This window comes from Hyla sarda, chromosome 1 (assembly GCF_029499605.1).
Source record: "Hyla sarda isolate aHylSar1 chromosome 1, aHylSar1.hap1, whole genome shotgun sequence".
Classification (NCBI taxonomy): Eukaryota; Metazoa; Chordata; class Amphibia; order Anura; family Hylidae; genus Hyla; species Hyla sarda.
Window position 1 is genome coordinate 167,881,788 of NC_079189.1, and position 27,238 is coordinate 167,909,025.

A 27,238-nucleotide genomic window follows, 5' to 3' on the forward strand; every position below is an offset into this window, starting at 1 on the left:
TACTAAAACTTCATTTCAATTGTACAGTTTTTACCAATAAAATACAACCCCTGCAGCCCGCACCCAGCAGTCAGACCAAAATGTTCTGAATGCTGGGGCAGTGGAGTACCTCTAAAGGGGTACTCTGGTGGAAAATATATTTTTTTTTTATATCAACTGGTGCCAGAAAGTTAAACAGATTTGCATATTAAAATATCTTTACCCTTCCAGTACTTTTTAGCAGCTGTATTCTACAGAGGACATTCCTTTCTTTTTGAATTTCTTTTTTGTCTTGTCCACAGTGCTCTCTGCTGACACCTGATGCCCGTATCAGAAACTGTCCAGAGCAGAAGAAAATCCCCATTGCAAACCTATGCTGCTCTGGACAGTTCCTGACACAAACAGAGGTGTCAGCAGAGAGCACTGTGGACAAGACAAAAATTTCCTCTGTAGCATACAGCTGCTAAAAAGTACTGGAAGGATAAAGTCTTTTTTTTATAGAAGTCATTTACAAATCTGTTTAACTTTCTGGCACCAGTTGATAAAAAAAAAAAAATAATAAATAAATAAATAAAAGTTCTCCACTTGAGTACCCCTTTAAAAGGATCTGCCGCTACCGTCTTGGTGCCAGATACCACAGAAAACCTTCAGAAGGGCAAACTACACAATACTAGGCAAGTAAATTTAATGTTAAAGCGTACCTCCAATTGTTTGTAATTTATTTTTATTTTTATGTGGCTTAAGTGCCTGAATGGTGCCATTCTCCCTGCTGTATATATGCTAGTATATAATAGGAGACAAAAGGTGCCTGCTCCTCTTCATAGCACCTGTCTTCAGTGCAAGACCTAGTGCCATAGAATAACATTATGCTGGGTCTTGCGCTGTAAACTGGTGCTGTGGATATGGAGCTAGAGGCTGTGTCACTGACTGCATAGTTATAAAAGGTATTTAGGCGCTGAATTTCAGGTTAATTCATTTTTATTTTAAACTAGCTGAGTACCCAGCGTTGCCCGGTTTTTCCTTCCTAATCCTTGTTGGGGAGGAAAATAAACAAAGGAGGAAGCTTTTGACTTCATATCCCATCCTCATATATTGTTGTCATATCCCGACCTCCTATCCCGTCCTCCATTGATTTGCATGAGACTTTAAACAAAAACCCCCGACCTTCACAAATGGGGGTAGTTAAGGGTTAAATTAACTATCCTATATTTTAAGTTGACATATAAGTAACATGTGACCAAGTATTATGGAAATATCTCCAGCCGTTTGGAAGTTATGCAGTAACATATTTCCCATTGACTTGTATGGGACTTTAAAAGAAAACTGTCACATGTTTTGTCCCGCACTATCCACAGGTACCTGTGGATAGTGCAGGAGACGCTGAACAATTTGAGTCCTATCTTGCCCGCATCAGCTGCGCAGTTTGCCCGTTACAGGTCTTTTTCTGTGTAATAAAATTAGCACTTAACTGGCAAAGGCGGGGTTACTGCCTTCAACTGCCACTGTGTTGTAACCGCCGCCCTGCCCGCAGCACCGCCCGGCTAATGAATATTCATATATTGCCTTACTATGTTGTCTCATATCAGCCGAGTCCCGGACACTACTGCGCATGTGCGGGATTTCTCACTACACCCGGAAGCGGTCTTCAGCGCTGCTTCATTCGTCCGGAGCAGAGCTGAAGTAAGGGTGTAGGCAGTTTGAGACTCGGCCGAGAAAACATGTGAGTTTTCTTTTAAACATAAACCCCGCCCCTGGCAAATAGGGGTGAGTAAGGGTTAAATCACCTATCCTATGTTTGTTGTTGACATATAAGTAACATGTGTGCCAAGTTTCATGTTAATATCTTTAGCCGTTTGGACGTGATGCTGGAACATACACACGTTGAGATATTATATATATATATATATATATATATATATATATATATATATATATATATGTGTCAGTGTTGCATGAATGTCCCTGCACTGGAGGTACACTTTAAATCAAAATAGATAAATAGTAAATATGCTGCAAATTTCTATACAGATGAAGGGTAGCGTCACACGGGCCGTTTTTTTGCTGCTGTATATTTTCCAACCCACTGAATTCAATCGGTAGCAAAATATGCAGCTTATTTTGCTAGCCACTGACTTCAATGGGGTAGCTGTATGCAAATGCATTAAAGAGTACCTGTCACCAAACTAAACTTAATATATTGTTCCTTATGTACTTATAAGACACTTTACTATTTACTTGCTGTTAAAATTATCAACCTTTATATATTTTTAATGTCATTGAAAAAATGGCCACTAGGTGGCTCTGTTCTTTTCCCTGTGCAAGTCAAACAGTTCGTTTGTCTCCTCCTGGCCTGGCAGGAGACCAAACTCAGGAAGCGCGTGCACGGCATGTCGAGGCAAAGGTCTCAAAGGCTTCAGTGACGTTGCGCCTTCTGGGGAACGCCCACTTTCTCCTAACAGGAAAATATATGGTTTGATGACAGGTACTATTTAAGCTATACAATTTATAAAATAATCTAATATATCAAATAATCTTTATATTTATACATTCTCCTGTGACCTGAATCTTTCTGGCCTTCAGGCTCTAACTGATGTACTTAACAACTGCTGGACAAGCGAGTTACACCATGAGTTAGTCTAGTGTTTTCCAAACTGGAGTTGTTGTTTTGGAACAGCTTAAGGTTACCTGTTTGGGAGTCGGTAACAGGAAAAACCTATACAGGCTTCAGTAAATATAGGACCTGAGCATTAGAAAAAATGTCCTCTTACCAATAAGGATTTGGCCACAACGAATAGATGGACTATCTGGGATAAAACCATGAACAACCAGCTTCTCCATGGTTGTCCATTGATGTAGGGTAGCAGATCCACCTTGCTTTTCCAATCTCTTGCTGTTCTTTGAGGACTGATGAACGATCCCTAACAGTCTCTGGAGGAGGCAGAGCTTCTCATATGGTGCCCTGTCCAGTAACCGGCTTGGATTAACATAAAGGCAAATATCCTTATACTGCTGATGAACAAGCATTCCGGTTCTGTGGCTGTGCTTGAGGATAGACGTAGGCCCTGTTGGTCCGGTTAATCTAGAAGACCTCTTCTTGCTGATGTGCTTATTCCTCAATATCTTTGCTAGTTTTTTAAAACGTGGCTCACTTTTATTCTGCTTGGCATTTTCCGAAATAACTTCTGCCACCTTTTCACAAAATCTGACATGGTTTACACCTGGATTCAGAGGTAGGATTGCTTCTTCTTCCCCTTCACTCAACTCAAGATAAAATAGTTCCCCATTCCGCTCTACTCCTTCCAACCATTCCGGCTCCAGATCACTAGAATGGAAAAAGAGATGCCAAGGTTAAAACTAGAGTAAAACCGCCTACTAACTGGACTGTGGGGTGGAAGGCATATAAAGAGAGTCACACAAGGCTAGGCTATTTTTGCATAAACCATGTCAAATATTTGGCGTTACTAGCCAACAACTTATAGAACTTGCTATTAAACTGGCCATACAACACTTGTTGGCTGGCAGCTATCTTCCCCATACACTATGGACCGCACTCTCCTCCAACATCTGCCACCAGGGTAGAGCTGAAAGGCCCTATACACATTAGATGGTTGTCCAATCCCACCAAAACTTTCATCTAATGTCCAAATAATAAGCATAATAGATGGCTCTCACCACTATGGAGATTCTGGTTTTTATTTGTGAAAACAGACAATCAGATCATGGATGCAGATAGAATGACTGACAGGCTGTTTTGCTCTCCAAACATTTAGTTGTGACCTTTGCACCAAGCGTTTGTAAAGCGAATGAGCATGTCCGTCATTCTATCTGCATCCATGATCTAATTGTCTGTTTGCACAAATAAAAATCAGAATCTCCATAGTGGTGAGTGCCAACTGTTTTCTTCATTATTTGGATTATCAGCAAGGACCTTTGATTTAGGATTTAACTCCACAATGAGTTGTGTTGTAAGGGAGTGTGTCCAGGTACGAACAGCAGTGCTGACCATCATTTTCATCTTTATTGTTGTTTTATGTTAGGGTGCATTCACACCACGTTTTTGCAATACAGTTCCTGTATACGTTTTCAATGTGAAAACCAGACGGCACCATATGGAAAACCGAATGCCAAAAGATGCATCAGGTTGTGTCCGTTTTGCATCCTGTAAGGTTTTGTCATTTTTTTCCTGTACGCAAAACCGTAGCCTACCACAGTTTTTGGTCCGGGTGAAAAACTGTATTAGGAAATGTAAAATATGTGTAGCTCACTTAGGATAAAAGAAATAATGTGCTTGAGGTTAAAGGTGTTGCCTTCACCCAAAAGGCCTAATGTAATATGTAGAAATTATAAATAAAAAATATTTATGTGAACCAGTCCTCAAAAGCACAGGGGAGAGAAAAAGGAAAAGACTAGTGGAGATGGGATCCAAGAAATGGTCTTTATTATATAAAAAGGATATATATGACCAATCGCCTAGCAGGGCCCTTGCTAAAGGCGAATGGAATATACTGGGTAAAAAATAGATATAATAAAAAATACAGAATATAGTAGGATTAAAATGAGATAAATATGATGGGTAAGTAGCACCAAAGAAAATTCATTAATTAAATATCTGCTGCATATATCAGGAGAAAACGTTCTCAGTCCATGTAATTCATAGGGATATTTCAATGAAAAATCCACAAGAAATGTCCAGAATGAAAAGTCACAATTAGTTTGGGTGTGTCCGGAGTAACGATATATGGTAGTGAGTGTAGCGACAATAGCTACAATAGGAAATTCATGGACAGGTAATGCAGACAATGTGGCAAACACTGTCAGCGATGAAGATGTCAAGTCTCGGTGCACAGCACCACTCACCCTCCTTTGGAGTCCTCAGGTCCGGGCTGGCACGGCTGAGTCCGGCACTCTGGATATCAATGCCCGCCTGGGTGGTATGCTGGGTGAATGGCTGAATCTCCGGGGGTCTGAGTGTCCTGGGCTGGCACGGGAGGCGTCCGGCCTTGGGGAGGATGATGTCCAGGAGTAACTCTGCCGACCGGGGCTGTGAGAGGATGCAGGTAACAGGTGGTGCGGATTGCACGTATGAATAAGGTGCTAACAGCGCGCGTGCAGCAGTGGTCCCGGAATCGTGGGCATCCAGCTGTTGCAATTGGAATATGGCAGATACAGTCTATTTGAAGTGATATACACTTATGGATAAGGTGCAGATAATGGGCTAGACGCGTTTCAAGGCCGCGGGCCTTTTCTTCAGTAGCTATAGGTGACACCTATAGCTACTGAAGAAAAGGCCCGCGGCCTTGAAACGCGTCTAGCCCATTATCTGCACCTTATCCATAAGTGTATATCACTTCAAATAGACTGTATCTGCCATATTCCAATTGCAACAGCTGGATGCCCACGATTCCGGGACCACTGCTGCACGCGCGCTGTTAGCACCTTATTCATACGTGCAATCCGCACCACCTGTTACCTGCATCCTCTCACAGCCCCGGTCGGCAGAGTTACTCCTGGACATCATCCTCCCCAAGGCCGGACGCCTCCCGTGCCAGCCCAGGACACTCAGACCCCCGGAGATTCAGCCATTCACCCAGCATACCACCCAGGCGGGCATTGATATCCAGAGTGCCGGACTCAGCCGTGCCAGCCCGGACCTGAGGACTCCAAAGGAGGGTGAGTGGTGCTGTGCACCGAGACTTGACATCTTCATCGCTGACAGTGTTTGCCACATTGTCTGCATTACCTGTCCATGAATTTCCTATTGTAGCTATTGTCGCTACACTCACTACCATATATCGTTACTCCGGACACACCCAAACTAATTGTGACTTTTCATTCTGGACATTTCTTGTGGATTTTTCATTGAAATATCCCTATGAATTACATGGACTGAGAACGTTTTCTCCTGATATATGCAGCAGATATTTAATTAATGAATTTTCTTTGGTGCTACTTACCCATCATATTTATCTCATTTTAATCCTACTATATTCTGTATTTTTTATTATATCTATTTTTTACCCAGTATATTCCATTCGCCTTTAGCAAGGGCCCTGCTAGGCGATTGGTCATATATATCCTTTTTATATAATAAAGACCATTTCTTGGATCCCATCTCCACTAGTCTTTTCCTTTTTCTCTCCCCTGTGCTTTTGAGGACTGGTTCACATAAATATTTTTTATTTATAATTTCTACATACGAAAAACTGTATTAAACCGTATAATTTTTATTTTTTTAATTTTTTTAACATGGGAGTCAATGGGAACCGTACAGAACTGTATGTGCATACAGTTCCATCCGGTTTTCACCATAAGGTTTTTGACTTTGCACAGTTTTTTTTCTTGGAATTTCAATCAAACAAGTGAAACTTTATTCATAATGGAGTGAAAAGTTAAAAACATATACGTTTTTTCTTAAAAAACGGATGCAACTGGACATCATTTTTTAAACCGTACACAGTTTTTAACTGTACACGGGTTAAAATTTGTACACACGTTTTTATACAGTTTAGTCCGGTTTTGAGGAATCAGTTTTTCATCAAAAAAACTGTATTGCAAAAACGTGGTGTGAAATGCACCCTAATGTGTACTACATCAGGCTATGATTTGTCTAGGCCAGTTTTATACTAAATGTTTACAATGGATCTGCTACACATTATATACTGTAAATGTACCTCATGTACAAATGCCTTAAAAGGAGTACTCTAGGACTGGAAGACTTATGGGATAAGTTTCAGATCACGGGAGAGTTCAACCCCTCCGCGATCTTCTGTACGGGCCCAGGCAGTACGCAGGAAGGGGGCGTGTCGACAACCACAAAAAGTGGCAGCTGACACGCCCCCTCAATACAACTCTATGGGAGAGCCAGAGCACTGCCTTCAGCAATCTCCAGCCCTGCCATAGCGCTGTATTGAGGGGCGTGTCGTCTGCAGTTTTGTGCAGTGGTCGACACACGCTATCTGGCCGGTGAGCCGGGCCACGTACGGGAGATTGCGTTATCCTAGTGGTCGGACATCCAGCGGCAATCTGAAACTTATCCCCTACCTACCCTTAAGATAAGGGATAAGTTTTCCAATACTGAACTACTCCTTTAACATATATATGTTAAACAGGTATATAATGGGTCGCAAAAATGGTTCTGAAAAGCAATATACCTCAATAGTTCTTATACACACCACCTTATTAACCAGTACATCACACAGAGTGAGGATGAATACATATGTGGCAGCAGAAAATGACTACACAGGTTTTAATAACACTTGTATTTTTTGCTACATTTCCTTAAAAAAACCACACATTGCATAATGAAAACCAGAAGGTCATACGGCCATGGGTGAACATAGCCTGACAGTTATTAATCAAAGATATTGTACAGTGATATAGAAGTGCCACTTGATGCGGGCCTATTTACTCTAGTTTAGATCCTATAAGAGCCAAAAATCTAACTACAGTAGGATTTTGATGCCCATAAATAGTCTGTTCCGGTATGTTGCTTTCCTTGTACAAATGACCTGAACCTCTGAGGAGTATCACCTCCTTAATACCCACTTCACAGATAGTGAAGGAACTATACCAAAAGAATGGGGTAACCTATTCTTTTTTTAAACGAGCCATGGGAATGAAGAACAGATGCCCCCTCCTGAGACAGAAGCCGCTCATATAAGCATTTTAGTATTCAGCCACAGCTAAGGCAGCATTTACACAGCGCAGCCTCATTCATTTGTGGCTTTCAGATGGGAGACTGAATAAACAAGCATATCCACAAGGGCCGGGCTTTCTTTACAAATGTTCAACATGAATGACATCTTTCTAATTCTGCTGCAGCTTTCTCCTTTACAATCATGGGACAGGACCTTACTTTGTATGTCTCCGAGCACAAAGACCAACTTATATTCAGGGCTTTGTTCTGCTAAGCTTCTCAAGTTAGACCCGTTTTCAGCACCAACCACTTAAAACCTTGAAAAACACTTCGATAGTAAAAAATAAATAAATAAAATAAAAATAAAATAAAAAACACCCTAATTCACAGAACTTCTGGCTGAAATTTCATTACAAAGGGTTTGTCAGTTTTCTCAATAAGGGTCACATTAAGGGAGACACATTTTTGGAGGAGATATTGAGCCGAAAATGGCACAGCTCCATTTAGGAAATTCGAAAAACTGTTTTTTGTTTGTTTGCTGTATTGGCAGTTTAGTATTGGGGTGGGGGTGTAGTCTGATTTATAAAGGGCAAAATTAGACTAGACCAGCCCTAAATCAAGGATGGATTTCATGTAAGGGTAGTAGTAGCTCCACATAGACCCCTGTTCTCAAGGGGTCCTCTGATCCTTACAATATCTGGTGTGACACTGACCTGGGTGAGACAGAGCATACACATCGGACACTAAGCATCTCTTAGCTCATGTCCACTTTGTACAGATCTTGAATACAACGCCTATAGCTTGCAATGGGACCATACTGTAACTACAATTTTATACAGAGGCTTACGTTTCTCTGCTTAGATTCATACAGAATCCTCAAGAAAAAAAAGAAGTAATATATCCCATATTATGGGGGGCACCACATAGCTATAAGTCCATTATAAAGGGCCCAGGAACACAGCAATGCCTTTTGCATGGACCCTAAGGTCCAGATTCATCAGCCCGAGACAAAAAATTTATCAAATTTATAAATTAAGTCTTTGGCCATAGCACTGTCTGTTGACCACTAGTTTGGGTTAGTATGGAATCCAAGGCACCATGAGCAGTGAAGATGATTTTAAGGGTAACCAGTAAACGGTTATCCCAATTGCTACTGAATAGAGCTGGGCGGTATGACCAAATGTGTATCACAGTATTTTTGTAACTTATGGCGGTTCCACGGTATATAACGGTATTTCTCCTCCCCCCCCCCCCTTAAATCATTTGACCCGCGAGCGCTGTTCTGCTCCCCCCCCAAATTAATCATCAGCCCAGCGCTGCACTATCCCCATCAGGGTACTACTCACATATGTCACCCGCAAGCGCTGCCCTCCTCATCCTCCTGTTTGTTGCAGGCCGCCTGTGCTGGCTGGAACTCTGTACTGTAAGCTGTATCCCTATGCAGCTGTCAGCCTATCACCGGCCGCAGCGATGTTCCGCCTCGGCCGGTGATAGTCTGAGCCCACTGTCATGTAAGAAGCCGGCTTCTTACATGACAGTGGGCTCAGCCTATCACTGGCCAGGGCAGAACATCGCTGCGGCCGTTGATAGGCTGATGGTTCTCCGACGTACCTTCCCCAGGAAGAGCATAAGGCAGACATAGGAATGTGGTTTTGTTTACCTTTTGCAGCCCGGGCATAGGGATACAGCTTACAGTACAGAGTTCCAGCCAGCGCAGGCGGCCGCAACAAACAGGAGGACGAGGAGGGCAGCACTTGCGGGTGACATATGTGAGTAGTACCCAGATGGGGATAGCGCAGCGCTGGGCTGATAATTAATTGTGTGGGGGGGCAGAACAGCGCTCGCGGGTCACATATGATTAGTTCAGCACTGGGCTGATCATTCATTCCCGAGGGGGGAGAGGCCAAACCGGTATTGCGGTACGGGGAAAAAATTTATATCGTGCCGGACAAAAATTTCGGTATGAACTGGTATACCGCCCAGCCCTACTACTGAATATTACATTTTTCCCAAAACGTTATAAATAGAGCCTTACTCCAACAATATAACCATTTCCCCAGAAAACAAAAATTTCACTATTATATTTACTCTCTACTATAGGTTAAACTTAGCAAAAGATCAGCAGATTTACCAGCATTCCTGAATTAGGAGCATCCCAAAAAAAAAATAATAATAAAAAAAAAAAAACACAACATAAATCTGAGGAAACGCACACAAACTCTACGTGTAGAAGTTATATACAGTCCACTTTGACCTAGAGGACACAGGAAATTTAAAGGGGTACTCTGCTGCTCAGCGCTTGGAACAAACTGTTCCGAACGCTGGAGCCTGTGCCGGGAACTCGGGACGTCATAGCCCCCCGGCACAGGCTCCAACATTCGGTACAGTTTGTTACAAACGCCGAGCAGCAGAGCACCCCTTTAAGTTTTTCTTTTTTTTTCTTCTCGCCTTCTAAGAGCCATAACTATTATTTTTCCATTCACAGACCCATATTAGGGCTTATTCTCCAATTGTACTTTGTAATTAAACTTTTTATTTTACCATTAAAGGGGTATTCCAGGCCAAAACTTTTTTTTTTATATATCAACTGGCTCCGGAAAGTTAAACAGATTTGTAAATTACTTCTATTAAAAAAATCTTAATCCTTCCAATAGTTATTAGCTTCTGAAGTTGGGTTGTTGTTTTCTGTCTAACTGCTCTCTGATGACTCACGTCCCGGTAGCTGTGCAGTTCCTATGGGGATATTTTCCCATCATGCACAGCTCCCGGGATGTGACATCATCATTGAGTAGTTAGACAGAAAACTTCAGAAGCTAATAACTATTGGAAGGATTAAGATTTTTTAATAGAAGTAATTTACAAATCTGTTTAACTTTCCGGAGCCAGTTGATATATATAAAAAAAAAATGTTTTGCCTGGAATACCCCTTTAAATGTAGGGAGCAGCAAAAAGATTATCAGATGTGGTGGGTAATTAAGAAGAAAACCTCAAGTTTGCAGCTTTTGGGGAGGGTTTTGATTTTACACAGTGCACTTTATGGTAAAGATGACATGTAATCTTTATTCTGTGGGTCAATATTATTAAAATGATACACATGTTTACATGATTTTCTATTATTGTACTTTTTAAACAAAATAAGTATGTTCAAAACCACCCTATTCTGACCCCCTATCACCTTCTTATTTTTTCGTATACATGGCTGAATGAGAGCTTTTTGTTCACTTTTAATTCCTTTTATTTCTGGGATGTAATGTGGCCAAAAAACAGTCATTTTAATATATGATTTTTTTTTCACCTTTATGCCATTCACTGCACAGGATCATTAACATTATATTTTTAAAATTTGGACATTTAGGCACGCGGCGATACTAAATATGCTTATTTTCTTTTCTTGCATTTTTATTTATTTTATTGGGAAGGGGCCTTTTCAAATGTATTAGTTTTTTCTTGTATATTTTACCACTCAGCATGGCCCCAAACAGGACTATTTATGGCAATCTTTTTATTGTTAATACTGTTCTGCGCTATGCATAGGCATAGAACTGATCAGTGTCATCTGTGATCTACTTATCTAGCCTGCTAGAATACAGACCAGAGGTTAAAGATTGCAGGAGTCAGCTGTGGAGCCGGTAAGAGGAGCTATAGCCACTATCCTGACTCAGCGGACCACTGCAATCACGACCTGGGTGGTCCAATGAGTCTCTGTAAAAAAAAAAAAAAAAAAAAAAAAAAAAAACACACACAAATAGAAAAAGAAAACCTTTAGATTGGACACCACTGCAGTCAGTATATGACTAAGTGGGCAGGACCTGCACTAAGCTCTCATCTCAGAAGCAGAATGACGACAGACAATCAATCTTATTGCAATAAAGCTACTTTACTAACAGTATTATTAATATGTCTGGTAATATAAGCTCAGAAATTGGAAAGTGGATTTAACTGTAAACAAGATTCTTCATTGGATAACCCCATAAAAGGAAAACTATCACTAGTGTCACCCGCACTTACCAGTGGTACTGGCTGGTAGTGCGACTGACACAGATTAAAATGATGCCTACATCAAGCGGGTCTGTCGTGACGGTATCCTTCTTTTTGTAGTTATGCTAATTTGCCGCACAGCGTTGGCGGGGTTACGATGTCTTTCTGAGGCACGCTGATGTCACCACTGCTGGTTTGGGGTTCCGCCCCGGCTAATAAACATGCATGTCCTTCCGCTGCCTCTTCGCTATGGTTTCAGTGTTACTGCCACTTTCTGGGTACACCAAGATGGCCGTGGCTGTGTACCCATGAATTGTCATATGTACAGCAGGACAAAAAACAGAGTTAGGAGGAAGCACCCCAAACTGCTAATTAACTTAATCACAAAAAGTGAGAAAAAGTGGCACAATCAGCTCCACTTCCAAGGCTATGTTCACACGGCAGAATGTCCATGTGGAATTCCACATGATTATTCCATACAGACATTCTGCAGCAGCAGAGTCCCATTGATTACAGAGATATGAGATTCTGCTGCTCTGTTCACAGCATCACCATCATCATGATTCCGGCATCGCAAAAACATTGAACCTGTTGAATGTTTTTGCTGATTCTGCTCGGAAATATTTTTTTTTGTTCAGAACTTTTATCTTGATGTACAGAATAAAATTACCTTGAAATCGCACATTTGACAGTTTCCATGGCAACCATGAGTTATGACTAACATCAATGTTTTACTTTCGTAAAGAAGCACGAATGTAACACAATGGCATTATCTGACATAAATGCTTCTAAAATTATCCACACATTATGAGCCGACTTAGGATGTAAGCAATAAAGTTTACATTATTATCTGCAGAATCTTAAAGTGTACCAGTCAGATAGCAAAAAAATATATATAAATATATGTATCTCGACCATGTACATCTAATTGTTCTGCCTCCATCACCTATATTTATTACAGAAATACCCCTTTTCATTAGCTCACAGTGTTAGAAATCATCTCTGAGGAAGGGGGGGGGGGGGTGTCCCTCCCTTGTGTTGGTGGGAGGTGCAGTCCAGTAAGTGAGGGTGGGCTACAGTACTGATGTACTGCGTAGAAATGGAAGCCCGTAAAAATTTACAAAATGGCATTATTTTCTAAAATTTTTTCACAAAATTATTTGATTTTCCGTTTTGCCGTGGATTTTTTGGTAAAATCATTAATGTCATTACAAAGTAGAATTGGTGGCACAAAAAATAAGCCATCATATGGAATTTTAGGTGCAAACTTGAAAGGGTTATGATTTTTAAAAGGTAATGAGGAAAATACGAAAGTGTAAAAACGGAACAACCGTGAGTCCTTAAGGGGTTAAGTAGCTGATCGCTGGGGGTCCAAACGCTGGGGCCCACTGCGATCACCGGGATGGGAACCTGGTCCCCAGTGGTAAATATTTGCCGGAGTACTCCTTTAAGGGATATACTATAAGGCTGAGACCTCATCATAGCCACCGCGAGAGTGTCTGCAAAGGTGGGGGTCAGAACGCGGGGGGAGAAGACAAGGCGGGGTAAGTTAAGCTGGTAGAGACAGGGCTTGGTTCAGGAGAAAAGGGGGATCCCAACTGTTGGACCCTCCACGTTCTGACACTTATCTCCTGTCCTGTGAAACACTGGGATTACCTCTTTAATGCATATGTGAATGAGCCCCAAAACGGCACCAATAAGACCTACCTCCAAGCCCTTAGTGCTGAAGGTTTCCCATGATACATACTGAACAAATGATATCCACTCGAAATCCGCCTTTAGCTTTGGGGTTGAAATTTTATAACAAATCAAGCAAATCATTTCTAAAATGAGCATTCTTTAGAAGTTACCAATTATAGGTATTTTTGTATAGACTTGTTATACTGACATAAATCTGTTTAACATATGCTTAAACATACACCTAAAAAAACATATGTTTGTATCTCATATTTTGCAGTACAAAGTTTTAAGTTGTAAAAGAGCTCCATTTATGCATCCATCCGTCAAAAATCATTGTAAAGACAGGGAGGGCCCTCTTTGGGTGGTCTTGGTATAGCTACAGCCCACATGATTAGTGGGCAGAAACAAGGAAGATGTAGTGTGCACCAAATAGGGCCCTCCATAAAACAAACGTAGTGAAGGACTTGCTGCAAGATGAAATAACATCATGGTGTGGCTTGCAGAAGAAGGTCCTGCACCACTCCAGATATCGTGAAGAGGAGGATGCAGAGGCCTCAGCGCGAGAGCGGTGGAATTATTGGGGTACACTACTTAATGGGGGGGTATCTATATAAAAAGAAGGTTTCCTACCTACCTGACTACATAAGTAATGGGGGCTTCTACCTTATGGGGGGGGGGGGGGGGGGGGGGGTTACCTACCTATTTTCTGGGAACGTCTACCTAAAATGAGATATATATATTTTGTGGGCTTCCAGCTAATAGATAATTCCCCACCTACTTCCACGAGCTTCTACCTATTAGAAGCTGGGGACTTCTACCTAATAAGGATGATTCTCTACCTACTTACTGGGTTTAAATCTACCTACTCCTACCTAATAGGTGGGAATTCCCTACTGGGGGTACATCCAAATAATGAGTGTCAGTAAGAGCCTCACATTCGACTTTCACATAAGGCTTCACAAGGTATAGCACCACTATAGCACCAGTATATATCTGCTGCCACATGAAATAAAAGAATTTAAATAAAAAAAAGCACTGGTAATAGGTATGGGGGGGGGGGGGGGGGGGAGTACCTTTTGAAAGCATCAATACTTTAATAAATTCCCTAAAGGGAATGGATTATCTCTGTAAAACATTGCAGAATATGTTGGCACTATATAAAGGAATTACTAGAATAAACTGTAAACCCATTTTCTATCTTCAGATATGTCTTGTGCATCACTGTAGGGACTGGTCAGTGAGGAGCAGACAGGATCTTCTAATAATCCTCTAAAATAGGACATTGTGCACGTTCAATTTTATCCAAAGATCTATTCCATGTCAATTTACAATAGCAAATGTGGCCATTAAAATTTCATATCCATGAATGAGAGATCAGTAGAGAGGAAGCAGGTTACGTTACACCGGCAGCACTGAGTAACCAGACACCATCAAACATACTACTGTACACAATGACATTGGGTACAACCACCGTGACATCTACAAACCAGCTCTAAACTGACACAGTACTACGTCACCCGTACAGTATATTACAGAGGAATATAATATCCAGGAGAATGAGACACAATCCCTGCCACACAAGATATAACGTATAAGTGACCAGATCTGCACGTGACTAGGGCAACGTTCAGACATCCGGATTATAGTAACAAGTCCTGGACGTCCTGTGACTGAAGTGATCCAAACCTAGGCAGCAATACCTTTTCATAGTGATCTGTATTATAGTAACAAGTCCTGGACGTCCTGTGACTGAAGTGATCCAAACCTAGGCAGCAATACCTTTTCATAGTGATCTGTATTATAGTAACAAGTCCTGGACGTCCTGTGACTGAAGTGATCCAAACCTAGGCAGCAATACCTTTTCATAGTGATCTGTATTATAGTAACAAGTCCTGGACGTCCTGTGACTGAAGTGATCCAAACCTAGGCAGCAATACCTTTTCATAGTGATCTGTATTATAGTAACAAGTCCTGGACGTCCTGTGACTGAAGTGATCCAAACCTAGGCAGCAATACCTTTTCATAGTGATCTGTATTATAGTAACAAGTCCTGGACGTCCTGTGACTGAAGTGATCCAAACCTAGGCAGCAATACCTTTTCATAGTGATCTGTATTATAGTAACAAGTCCTGGACGTCCTGTGACTGAAGTGATCCAAACCTAGGCAGCAATACCTTTTCATAGTGATCTGTATTATAGTAACAAGTCCTGGACGTCCTGTGACTGAAGTGATCCAAACCTAGGCAGCAATACCTTTTCATAGTGATCTGTATTATAGTAACAAGTCCTGGACGTCCTGTGACTGAAGTGATCCAAACCTAGGCAGCAATACCTTTTCATAGTGATCTGTATTATAGTAACAAGTCCTGGACGTCCTGTGACTGAAGTGATCCAAACCTAGGCAGCAATACCTTTTCATAGTGATCTGTATTATAGTAACAAGTCCTGGACGTCCTGTGACTGAAGTGATCCAAACCTAGGCAGCAATACCTTTTCATAGTGATCTGTATTATAGTAACAAGTCCTGGACGTCCTGTGACTGAAGTGATCCAAACCTAGGCAGCAATACCTTTTCATAGTGATCTGTATTATAGTAACAAGTCCTGGACGTCCTGTGACTGAAGTGATCCAAACCTAGGCAGCAATACCTTTTCATAGTGATCTGTATTATAGTAACAAGTCCTGGACGTCCTGTGACTGAAGTGATCCAAACCTAGGCAGCAATACCTTTTCATAGTGATCTGTATTATAGTAACAAGTCCTGGACGTCCTGTGACTGAAGTGATCCAAACCTAGGCAGCAATACCTTTTCATAGTGATCTGTATTATAGTAACAAGTCCTGGACGTCCTGTGACTGAAGTGATCCAAACCTAGGCAGCAATACCTTTTCATAGTGATCTGTATTATAGTAACAAGTCCTGGACGTCCTGTGACTGAAGTGATCCAAACCTAGGCAGCAATACCTTTTCATAGTGATCTGTATTATAGTAACAAGTCCTGGACGTCCTGTGACTGAAGTGATCCAAACCTAGGCAGCAATACCTTTTCATAGTGATCTGTATTATAGTAACAAGTCCTGGACGTCCTGTGACTGAAGTGATCCAAACCTAGGCAGCAATACCTTTTCATAGTGATCTGTATTATAGTAACAAGTCCTGGACGTCCTGTGACTGAAGTGATCCAAACCTAGGCAGCAATACCTTTTCATAGTGATCTGTATTATAGTAACAAGTCCTGGACGTCCTGTGACTGAAGTGATCCAAACCTAGGCAGCAATACCTTTTCATAGTGATCTGTATTATAGTAACAAGTCCTGGACGTCCTGTGACTGAAGTGATCCAAACCTAGGCAGCAATACCTTTTCATAGTGATCTGTATTATAGTAACAAGTCCTGGACATCCTGTGACTGAAGTGATCCAAACCTAGGCAGCAATACCTTTTCATAGTGATCTGTATTATAGTAACAAGTCCTGGACGTCCTGTGACTGAAGTGATCCAAAACTAGGCAGCAATACCTTTTCATAGTGATCTGTATTATAGTAACAAGTCCTGGATGTCCTGTGACTGAAGTGATCCAAACCTAAGCAGCAATACCTTTTCATAGTGATCTACAGCGGATATCAAAAGTCTACACCCCTTGTTAAAATGTCAGGTTCTTGTGATGTTAAAGCATAAGACAAAGAAATGATGTCAGAACTTTACACGGCGGAATTTTCGAGCAGAACCAGACAAAAAAATTCCGCTCAGAAATTTTGTTGCAGCAGAGTCCCATTGTTAGAATCCCAAAAGGATTCCGCTGCACTGTGCACATGGCGGAAATTCCAATTCCGAACTCTGCAGAAAAAAACATTGACATGTCAATTCTTTCAGTGGAATCCACTCGGAAATGCATTGCCGTCTACAGGGACGTTGCATTTGCAGACGGTTCAAGGGTCGGCATGTTGTACCAGCGGGGCCTATTGTCTGTGGAATCTCTGGCCGGAAATCCTACTGTGTGAACACTCCACTTGTTTTTTTTCTGGCAGTTTTTGGAATACAGTGACCCCTCGACCTACGATGGCCCCAACATACGATCATTTCAACATACGATGGCCTCTCAGAGACCATCGCATGTTGAAGGCAGCATCAACATACGATGCTTTTGTATGTCGGGGCCATCGCATAAAACAGCTATCAGACAGCGCTGACTGCTTCAGCTGCCACCGGATAGCCGTTTACGGTGCCCCGTGCCCTGTGCTGACGACTCGGGGCTCCGGCGCATCCTCTTCGGGACCCCCTGCATCGTCGGCGCTCTCCATCGTAGTCATCATGTCGCTACGCACACCGTCCCCTCATCCAATAGGAGTGACATGATTGCGGCGACGGAGAGCGGCGATGTAAAGCGAGGATGCCGGGGAAGCAGGGGCCTTGCCGGAGAATCGGGGACACCACGGGGACAGCGATGGAAGGCGACATCCAGGGCAGCGGTGACAGTCCGGAGCGGCGGGGACACGCGAGTGTAACCTCCAATACCAGTGGTCTTCAACCTGCGGACCTCCAGATGTTGCAAAACTACAACTCCCAGCATGCCCAGACAGCCGTTGGCTGTCCGGGCATGCTGGGTGTTGTAGTTTTGCAACATCTGGAGGTCCGCAGCTTGTAGACACTGTCCTATACTTTACATTGCACGGATCCCTCAACATACGATGGTTTCAACAAACGATGGTCCATTTGGAACGGATTACCACGGTACGACCACTGCAGTTTTTGAGCCAAAGACAGAAGTGTATTCAAAAGGAATAGGACATATAAAGGAAGGACTTATACTTCTCCTCCCTTATGGATCCACTTCTGACTTTGGCTCAAACACTGCAGTGACTGTTTTCCAAAAACTGCCAGAAAAAAACCCAAGTGGAAAATTTGCCTTAATCTAAAATTCGTTGAAGCACCTTTTGATTTTATTAGAGCACTCATTTTTAGGTAGGAGTCTATTAGCATGGTACACCCTGATGTAGCAATCAGGTCTCATGTATACAGCCCTCTTTATATCACCCCACAGATGTTCAATTGAATTAAAGGGAATCTGTCATTAGTGTCACCCACACACCTGTGTGTACGCCCCCCTCATGACGTCACGGGCATGCCCCCTCAATGAAGGTCTATGAGAGGGGGCGTGACGTCCCAAGCCTCCGGCACTGCACCCGACACTCTAAACGAACGCCGGGTGCAGCAGGGAGATCGCCGGGGTCCCCAGCGGCAGGACCCCCGGGGATCAGACATCTTATCCTCTATCCTTTGGTAGGTATGTAGGTAGGTATGGTGTTCTTTGGGTGATGTGCAGTGTTGTTTTTGCACCAAACATAACTTTTGGAATCATAGTCAAAAAGTTTAACCATAACACATTTTAAGTCAGTCCTGCCATAGTCAACAGGTTCAGACATCTTTTCTCTTCGTTTGTCATCTGTCACCTGATGAGAATCTTGTTTGGTATCAACCGGAATCTGATAGAAACTAATAGGATCTGTCAAAATCAGTTTCTTTATAAATTTATGCTCACACAGGATTGGCTGATTTGAAGCTATGCTCAACTATTTACTCATATTGATTTGACAAAGTGAATTCAGCGGTGGATTTTTCATGTTGAAAATCTGAAAAATGTCGCTACTAGAGATGAGTGAACTTACAGTAAATTCGATTTGCCACAAACTTCTCGGCTCGGCAGTTGATGACTTATCCTGCATAAATTAGTTCAGCTTTCCGATGCTCCGGGGGGCTGGAAAAGGTGGACACAGTCCTAGGAAAGATTCTCCTAGGACTGTATCCATCTTTTCCAGCCCACGGGAGCACCTGAATGCTGAACTAATTTATGCAGGATAAGTCATCAACTGCCGAGCCGAGAAGTTCGTGACAAATCGAATTTACTGTAAGTTCGCTCATCTCTAGTCGCTACCTACTGACTTTAGCGGGTCCACAGCAAACCTGCAATAGTAGTGGAGGATTTGTTATGGATCCATTGAAGTCAATAGGTAGCAATAGTATCTGCTGTGGATTTTCTTTGTGGAAAATCCGCAGCTGATTATGAAAGTGCGAACGTTCAGCGTTTTCCAACCAGTGAACCTCAAGCCGTTGTAGAACTACAATTTCCAGCATGCCCAGACAGCCAACAGCTGAAGGCACATTGGTTGTGAAACATTGCCTAAAAGGTAGTGTTTCCCAACCAGTGTGCCTCCAGCTGTTGCAAAACTACAACTCCCAGCATGGCATGCATGCTGGGAATTGTAGTTTTGCAGGAGCTGGAGGCACACTGGTTGGGAAACATTGACGTAAGGCTACTTTGACACTGCCGTTGCACCCCGTCGAGAACAGGTGTAAAAGGGGAATTCCAGGGGGGAAAAAAACAAAAACAAAAAAAATCTCAATTCTTCCAATAATTATCAGCTGCTGAAGTTGAGTTGTTCTTTTCTGTCTGGCAACAGTGCTCTCTGCTGACATCTCTGCTTGTCTCAGGAACTGCACAGAGTAGAAGAGGTTTGCTATGGGGATTTGCTTCTACTCTGGACAGTTCTCGAGACAGGTGTCATCAGAGAGCACAGAAAAGAACAACTCAACTTCATCAGCTCATAAGTACTGAAAGAATTAAGATTTTTTAATAGAGGTAATTTACAAATCTATTTAACTTTCTGGAGCCAGTTGATATATAAAGAAAAAAAAAACAAAAAAAAAAAGTTTTTTTCCTGGATAACCCCTTTAAGTTTTTTTTTTTTTTTACATTAACATCCATTATCTGGACAGGGCACAACGGGTCCCAATGGATCCTATTATAGTCAATAGGGTCCGTCGGGTGCCGTTGCTTTGTAGCGGGAGTAATAGACAGGGCTTGCAGTATTTTTCTCCTTAGCCTTATAGGGTGTATTCTTGCTGACAGGAGGGTCTGACCACGGTACCATGACTTACTGCTAGAAGGGAATTTTCCTCCTCTGCATGTTACCAGCAAAGAGATACAGTGGTCCCTCAACATACGATGGCAATCCGTTCCAAACGGACCATCGTTTGTTGAAACCATCGTATGTTGAGGGATCCATGCAATGTAAAGTATAGGACAGTGGTCTACAACCTGCGGACCTCCAGATGTTGCAAAACTACAACACCCTGCATGCCCGGACAGCCGTTGGCTGTCCGGGCATGCTGGGTGTTGTAGTTTTGCAACATCTGGAGGTCCGCAGGTTGTAGACCACTGTTAGAGAAAGTTGTACTCACCTGTCTCCGCTGCTCCGGCCCGTCACCGCTGCCCGGGATGTCGCCGTCCATCGGTGTCGCCGCATCCCCTACGCTCCGGAAAGGCCTGTTTCCCCGGCAACCACGCTCTCCGTCGCCGCCATCATGTCGCTACGCACGCCGCTCCTATTGAATGACGGGACATGTGCGCAGCAACGTGATGACGACGAAGGAGGAGAGCGGCGACGATGTAGAGGATCACGAAGAGGACGCGCCGGAGTCCTGAGGACAGGTGAGTGACCATCACCGGAGCTCACGGGGCACCGTATACGGCTATCCGGTGGCAGCTGAAGCAGTCTGCCCTGCCGCATAGCCGTTTATGCGATGGCCAGGCCCTGACATAAAAAAGCATCGTATGTTGATGCTTCAACATGCGATGGCCTCTGAGAGGCCATCGCATGTTGAAATTATCGTATGTCGGGGGAAGATCTATCAAAACCTGTCCAGAGGAAAAGTTGCTGAGTTGCCCATAGCAACCAATCAGATCACTTCTTTCATTTTTGAAAATTCCTCTGCAAAATGAAAGACGCGATCTGATTGGTTGCTAGGGGCAAATCAGTAATTTTTCCTCTGGACAGGTTTTGATAAATCTCCCCCGTAGTGCAGACTGGATGAAGGGGCATTGTCATGATTGGGGTGTCTGTGGCTGGTCCCCTCCAATCAGCAAGTATCATTCTAGTCACATGCCACCATTACCTGATAAAGTTGGGGGGAAAAAAAAATATAAAATATAGTGCAAAACAATGCACATGTGAACACACTCGAAGTATGTGAATATATATATATATATATATATATATATATATATATATATATATCTTTCTATAGATTATACATTGCACGGGAGTGTTAGCAGTTTGTGTACCTGGAGCAGCAGCTGCTGCAGTCAGTATAAGATGATGAGCGGCTGTCCCATCCTTCTCCCCCATCCTCTTCTTCCTCACGGGGGATAGTGTCTCTCAACACTTCCATCCTCCGACCCCTCTAGCTACCCGTTCACACCACACTGCTGTACAGCATAACGCAGGCACAGTTCACACTACGCCAGTCACCTCAGCACATCACATACACCACACTGCTCAACTACCAAGCGTTAGTAGCAACGGCTCCAGGTAAGTCAATAGCTCCGCCTTTTTCCGGACACAGAGTTAGTGATTGGCCTGACCACGCACGTGATGTTTTCCAGCGCATTGGATCCTGGTAGTTGTGGTTGATAGAGGTCAGTTTTGTGCACACAAGTTCGCTGTGGGAACACTATCTCCCAGAGTTCATTTCGGCTTCGCGTGTTGTCAGTCTGAGTACGATATGCTGGCTGTTCTCGCATTCTGCCTCCTCATACTGTGGTTTTGTAATTCACATCGCATTATCTCTATAACAGTGTTTCCCAACCAGGGTGCCTCCAGCTGTTGCAAAACTACAACTTCCATCATGCCTGGACAGCCTTCGGCTGTCCAGGCATGCTGGGAGTTGTAGTTTTGCAATAGCTGGAGGCACCCTGGTTGGGCTGTTCGGGCATGCTGGGAGTTGTAGTTTTACAACAGCTGGAGGCACCCTGGTTGGGCTGTCCAGGCATGCTGGGAGTTGTAGTTTTGCAATAGCTGGAGGCACCCTGGTTGGGCTGTTCGGGCATGCTGGGAGTTGTAGTTTTACAACAGCTGGAGGCACCCTGGTTGGGCTGTCCAGGCATGCTGGGAGTTGTAGTTTTGCAATAGCTGGAGACACCCTGGTTGGGCTGTCCGGGCATGCTGGGAGTTGTAGTTTTGCAACAGCTGGAGGCACCCCCTGGTTGGGCTGTCCTGGCATGCTGGGAGTTGTAGTTTTGCAATAGCTGGAGGCACCCTGGTTGGGCTGTCCTGGCATGCTGGGAGTTGTAGTTTTGCAACAGCTGGAGGCACTCTGGTTGGGCTGTCCAGGCATGCTGGGTTTTTTAGTTGTGCAATAGCTGGAGGCACCCTGGTTGGGCTGTCCTGGCATGCTGGGAGTTGTAGTTTTGCAACAGCTGGAGGCACTCTGGTTGGGCTGTCCAGGCATGCTGGGAGTTGTAGTTTTGCAATAGCTGGAGGCACCCTGGTTGGGCTGTCCAGGCATGCTGGGAGTTGTAGTTTTGCAATAGTTGGAGGTACCCTGGTTGGGCAGTCCAGGCATGCTGGGAGTTGTAGTTTTGCAATAGCTGGAGGCACCCTGGTTGGGCTGTCCTGGCATGCTGGGAGTTGTAGTTTTGCAATAGTTGGAGGTACCCTGGTTGGGCTGTCCTGGCATGCTGGGAGTTGTAGTTTTGCAACAGCTGGAGGCACTCTGGTTGGGCTGTCCAGGCATGCTGGGAGTTGTAGTTTTGCAATAGCTGGAGGCACCCTGGTTGGGCTGTCCAGGCATGCTGGGAGTTGTAGTCTTGCAACAGCTGGAGGCACCCTGGTTGGGCTGTCCAGGCATGCTGGGAGTTGTAGTTTTGCAACAGCTGGAGGCACCCTGGTTGGGAAACACTGCACTAAATATGCAGGAGTGAGAAATATCTAATCTAATAGTGAAGGTGATACCCTTTATAGCAGTGTTTGCCAACAAGTGTGCATCCAGCTGCTGCAAAACTATCCCAGCATCCTGGGAATTGTAGTTTTGCAACAGCTGGAGGAGCAATGGTTGCGAAAACAAAACCTGCGGATGGAAGTTCTGGAATGTTCTAATTATTTCATCCACAGACCCATATGAGGGCTTGTTTTTTGTTGGACCAATTGTACTTTGTAATGCCACCTTTCATTTTTTTTTACCATAAAAAAATACTGCGACTCCAAAAACAGAAATGAAAAACAAACAAACAATACATTAAATTTTGTTATTCATTTTTGTTTTTTATTTTTCATTTATTTGCAATAAAATGTAACATGTTATTTGTAGTCTTCAAGTCAGAACGATGACAATACCCAATTTGTACGGTTATGATTATGTTTCCCTACTTCTAAAAACTAACATGTTAATCATAACATTTAAATTGCCACATTCTGACACTATAGCTGTTTTTGAGACCTTGATCTGCGGTGTTGATCAGTACCGTTTTTACATAGATCAGATTTTTAAATCACTTTTGGTTCTATTTTTTCTCGGGGGGGGGGGGGGGGAAATGTGATGCAATCAAAATAGCACCATTCTAAAATGTGTTTTTGTAGACTAAGTTCACACTAGCCTTGTGCTCTGACCTGTTCAGGGTCTGCCAGGCTTTTTTTTTTTTGCGCAGAATAGACCCTGAACGGGTCAGAGCTCAGTAGACACCGCTGGGTCCCTACAAGTCCCATTGACAGGTGAATGGGGTCTGTTGTATTTCTGTCCGGTGTCAGAGTTTAGTAGAGAAAATATGATCCCGTAATTTAAACGGACTCAGTAAAAAGTACTTCTCTCGACAAAGCTTAAAGGGGAATTCCAGGCAAAACCTTTTTTTTTTATATATCAACTGGCTAAAGAAAGTTAAACAGATTTGTAAATTACTTCTATTAAAAAATCTTAATCCTTCCAATAGTTATTAGCTTCTGAAGTTTTCTGTCTAACTGCTCAATGATGATGTCACGTCCCGGGAGCTGTGCATGATGGGAGAACATCCCCATAGGAGCTGGACAGCTCCCGGGACGTGAGTCATCATAAAACAGTTAGACAGAAAACAGCAACTCAACTTCAGAAGCTAATAACTATTGGAAGGATTAAGATTTTTTTAATAGAAGTAATTTACAAATCTGTTTAACTTTCCGGAGCCAGTTGATATATAAAAAAAAGTTTTTGCCTGAAATACCCCTTTAATGCTAATGTGAACTCGGCCTATGGTCTTTTGTTTACATTTTTTTTTTAATGGGGAGGGGGGTCATTAGAATTTTTATTTTGGGACATAATTTAAAACAACATTTTAACCCCTTAAGGACCAGGCCATTTTACACCTTAGGACCAGAGCGTTTTTTGCACATCTGACCACCGTCACTTTAAGCATTAATTACTCTAAGATGCTTTTACCGAATATTCTGATTCTGAGAATGTTTTTTCGTGACATATTCTACTTTATTTTGGTGGTAAATTTTCTGCGTTACTTGCATCCTTTTTTGTGAAAAATTCCAAAATTTCATAAAAATTTAGCATTTTTCTAACTTTGAAGCTCTCTGCTTGTAAGGAAAATGGATATTCCAAATTTTTTTTTATTTTTATTCACAAATACAATATGTCCACTTTATGTTTGCATCATAAAATGGACATATTTTTACTTTTTGAAAAAATTAGAGGGCTTCAAAGTAGAGCAGCAATTTTCAAAAATTTCATGAAAATTGCAAAATCTGAAGGGACAGATGTTACAGAACTACAACTCCCAGCATGCCTGGGCAGTCTAGGCATGCTGAGAGTTGTAGTTTGGCAACATCTGGAGGGCTACAGTTTGGGCACCACTGTAACAGTGGTCCCCAAACTGTGACCCTCCAGATGTTGCCAAACTACAACTCCCAGCATGCCCAGACAGCCTTTGGCTGTCTGGGCATGCTGGGAGTTGCAGTTTGGCCTTCCTAGTGGTTGCCACAGTAAAAATCACTTTACTTTCAGTTTCATTTCTCCCCCCCACCGTCGACTCCCTACCTGAGCCGGGATCTCCGGTGAATATCTGCAATGATTGCCGGGCCCCACGAGTCTTCTCCTCCAGGTACCGGCCTCCATGTTCTTCCACCGTTCTGCCTGACATCCAGGGGTGGGCAGAACAGGGGGTTTCCATGGCAATCCACTGTCCTGCTCTGCCATTGGTCAGAATCAGTTCTGACCAATGGCAGGGGAAGGGAGGAGATCGCAGCATTGCGACCTCACTCCTACCCTGCAGGATACTGGGGCCTGTCACTGACAGGTCCCAGCATCCCTATTTTACAGGTGATCGGGTCACCAGAGACCCGATCAGCCCGGAATAGGAGAAAATCGCATGTCTGAATTGACATGCGATTTTCTGCAATCGCCGACATGCGGGGGTCCTGGGACCCCTCTAGGCATTTGCAAGGCATGCCTGCTGAACGATTTCAGCAGGCATGCCGTTCCGATCTCTTCCCGGCGAGTGGCAGGGACCGAAAAACGCCATGACATTGTGGGACGTCATTGGTCCTTAAAGCCCAGGGTACCATGACGTTCCACAACGTCATTGGTCCTTAAGAGGTTAAAAATCTTTTTTTTTTTTCTTTTACAATTCAGTGCAATGGTATTACACTGCATTGAATTGACTGATCAGCTATCTTCTAGTGCAGCCTGCCTTGTTGCAAACTAGACCACCAATGAAATGTACGAGATCTGTTTCAATGCCACTGTCAGCTTTGAAGGTGACAATTCATCAGTTAAATAACCAACATTGAAGTTTAGATATGTCTCAAATTTAAAGGAAATCTGTTATCAGTATAACCCCCACTAACCTGTCATACAGGCTTGTACTGCGGGTGATACTGATCAAAATGATACTTATGGCATCCAGAACCACCACGCCTTTCCGCCGTTATTGCTTGTTTTTTGGGTATGTAAATTAGGTCCTTGGGGCATGGGCGGAGCTTGGATCCGAGCTCTGGGCACTGATATAGTGGTAGCAGTCGCGCTGGGGCCCTGCTGCCTAAGGCTTGTTTCACACTACAAAAATTCTCAGTTTTTAAACATCCGTATGACGTTCCGTCTGAAAACCAGCTGAAAACGGCAGTAAGAAAATCCTATACGGCTGTTAGAAAATCCCATTATAGTCTATGGCATTTTTCTAATAGCCGTTTTAACCCGTTATAGTCCGTTATTCATGAACTATTTCCTTCCATACTATCTTCCGTCACAAAATAACGGGCGTTATCAACAACGGACTATAACAGGTTAAAACGGCTATTAGAAAAACCCCATAGACTATAATGGGATTTTCTAACGGACGTATAGGATTTTGTTATTGCTGTTTTCAGCTGGTTTTCAGACGGAACTTCGTAAGGATGTTTAAAAACGGAGGATTTTTGTAGTGTGAAAGGGGCCATAGGTTGCCCAAAAGCACAGCTGCCCCATAAGAGACCAGTATTATAATTTGCACATGGAGCCCTGTTAATTCTGCATCAGGGCTCAGAAGCTACAAGTTACGCCTCTGACTGAGCCATGAAGCTCCTTTTAGCGAAGCACAGCGGCTGTGTGACATAACCTAAGTTGACTCATGGCATTATTGTTTTTGTTCTGAATTTCTGCAAAAAAGTAAAACAATTTACAAAAAATACCACTGAATAAGTTTAAAAAACTGTTACATGCAGTGTAAAGTCTCTGTGAGTTTTGCGGAACATACTACTCCTTTTAAATTGGCAGCATGCTTTATATGTGGTATGTTTGCCATGGATTTAGGCACATAATTGTTCTAAATACTCAGTGTGAGCACAAATTGTGGCATGCCCCACATGTACAAAGAAATAGCCACTGTGATGCTTTGTATAATGCCAGTGATCTACTTTTATCTGTATAACTTTCTTATTGTGGTGTTGTGACAATGTTCCTCCTGCTTCATCGCAGTACATGGAAGATCAGTACTGGAGGTTGTCAGGATACTAGAGCCAAGTTACACATCATACCGTGTTTCCCCGAAAATGCACCCTACCCTGAAAATAAGCCCTAGCTGGATTATCGGGGTGGGCTGCAATATAAGCCCTACCCCGTAAATAAGACTAGACCAGTGGTCTCCAACCTGCGGACCTCCAGATGTTGCAGGTCAGAT

At 43.0% G+C, this 27,238-nt stretch overlaps 1 protein-coding gene across 2 annotated transcripts in view; it reads right to left on the bottom strand.

Moving 5' to 3' along the window:
• The window catches only part of INTU (inturned planar cell polarity protein), a 77,554-nt gene that overhangs the window by 47,532 nt on the left and 2,784 nt on the right, over positions 1–27,238 (bottom strand). Inside the window, exons 1-2 of one of the 2 annotated variants that reach the window (XM_056563705.1) lie at positions 21,395–21,719; positions 2,748–3,301 (exon numbers count right to left, since the gene is read on the bottom strand). In XM_056563705.1, coding sequence (XP_056419680.1) covers positions 2,748–3,301; positions 21,395–21,501 — 661 coding nt within the window. In that variant the 5' untranslated portion in view covers positions 21,502–21,719. Of the gene's footprint in view, positions 1–2,747; positions 3,302–21,394; positions 21,720–27,238 lie in introns of those variants that run through there. The other variant, XM_056563714.1, reaches the window with a different exon arrangement.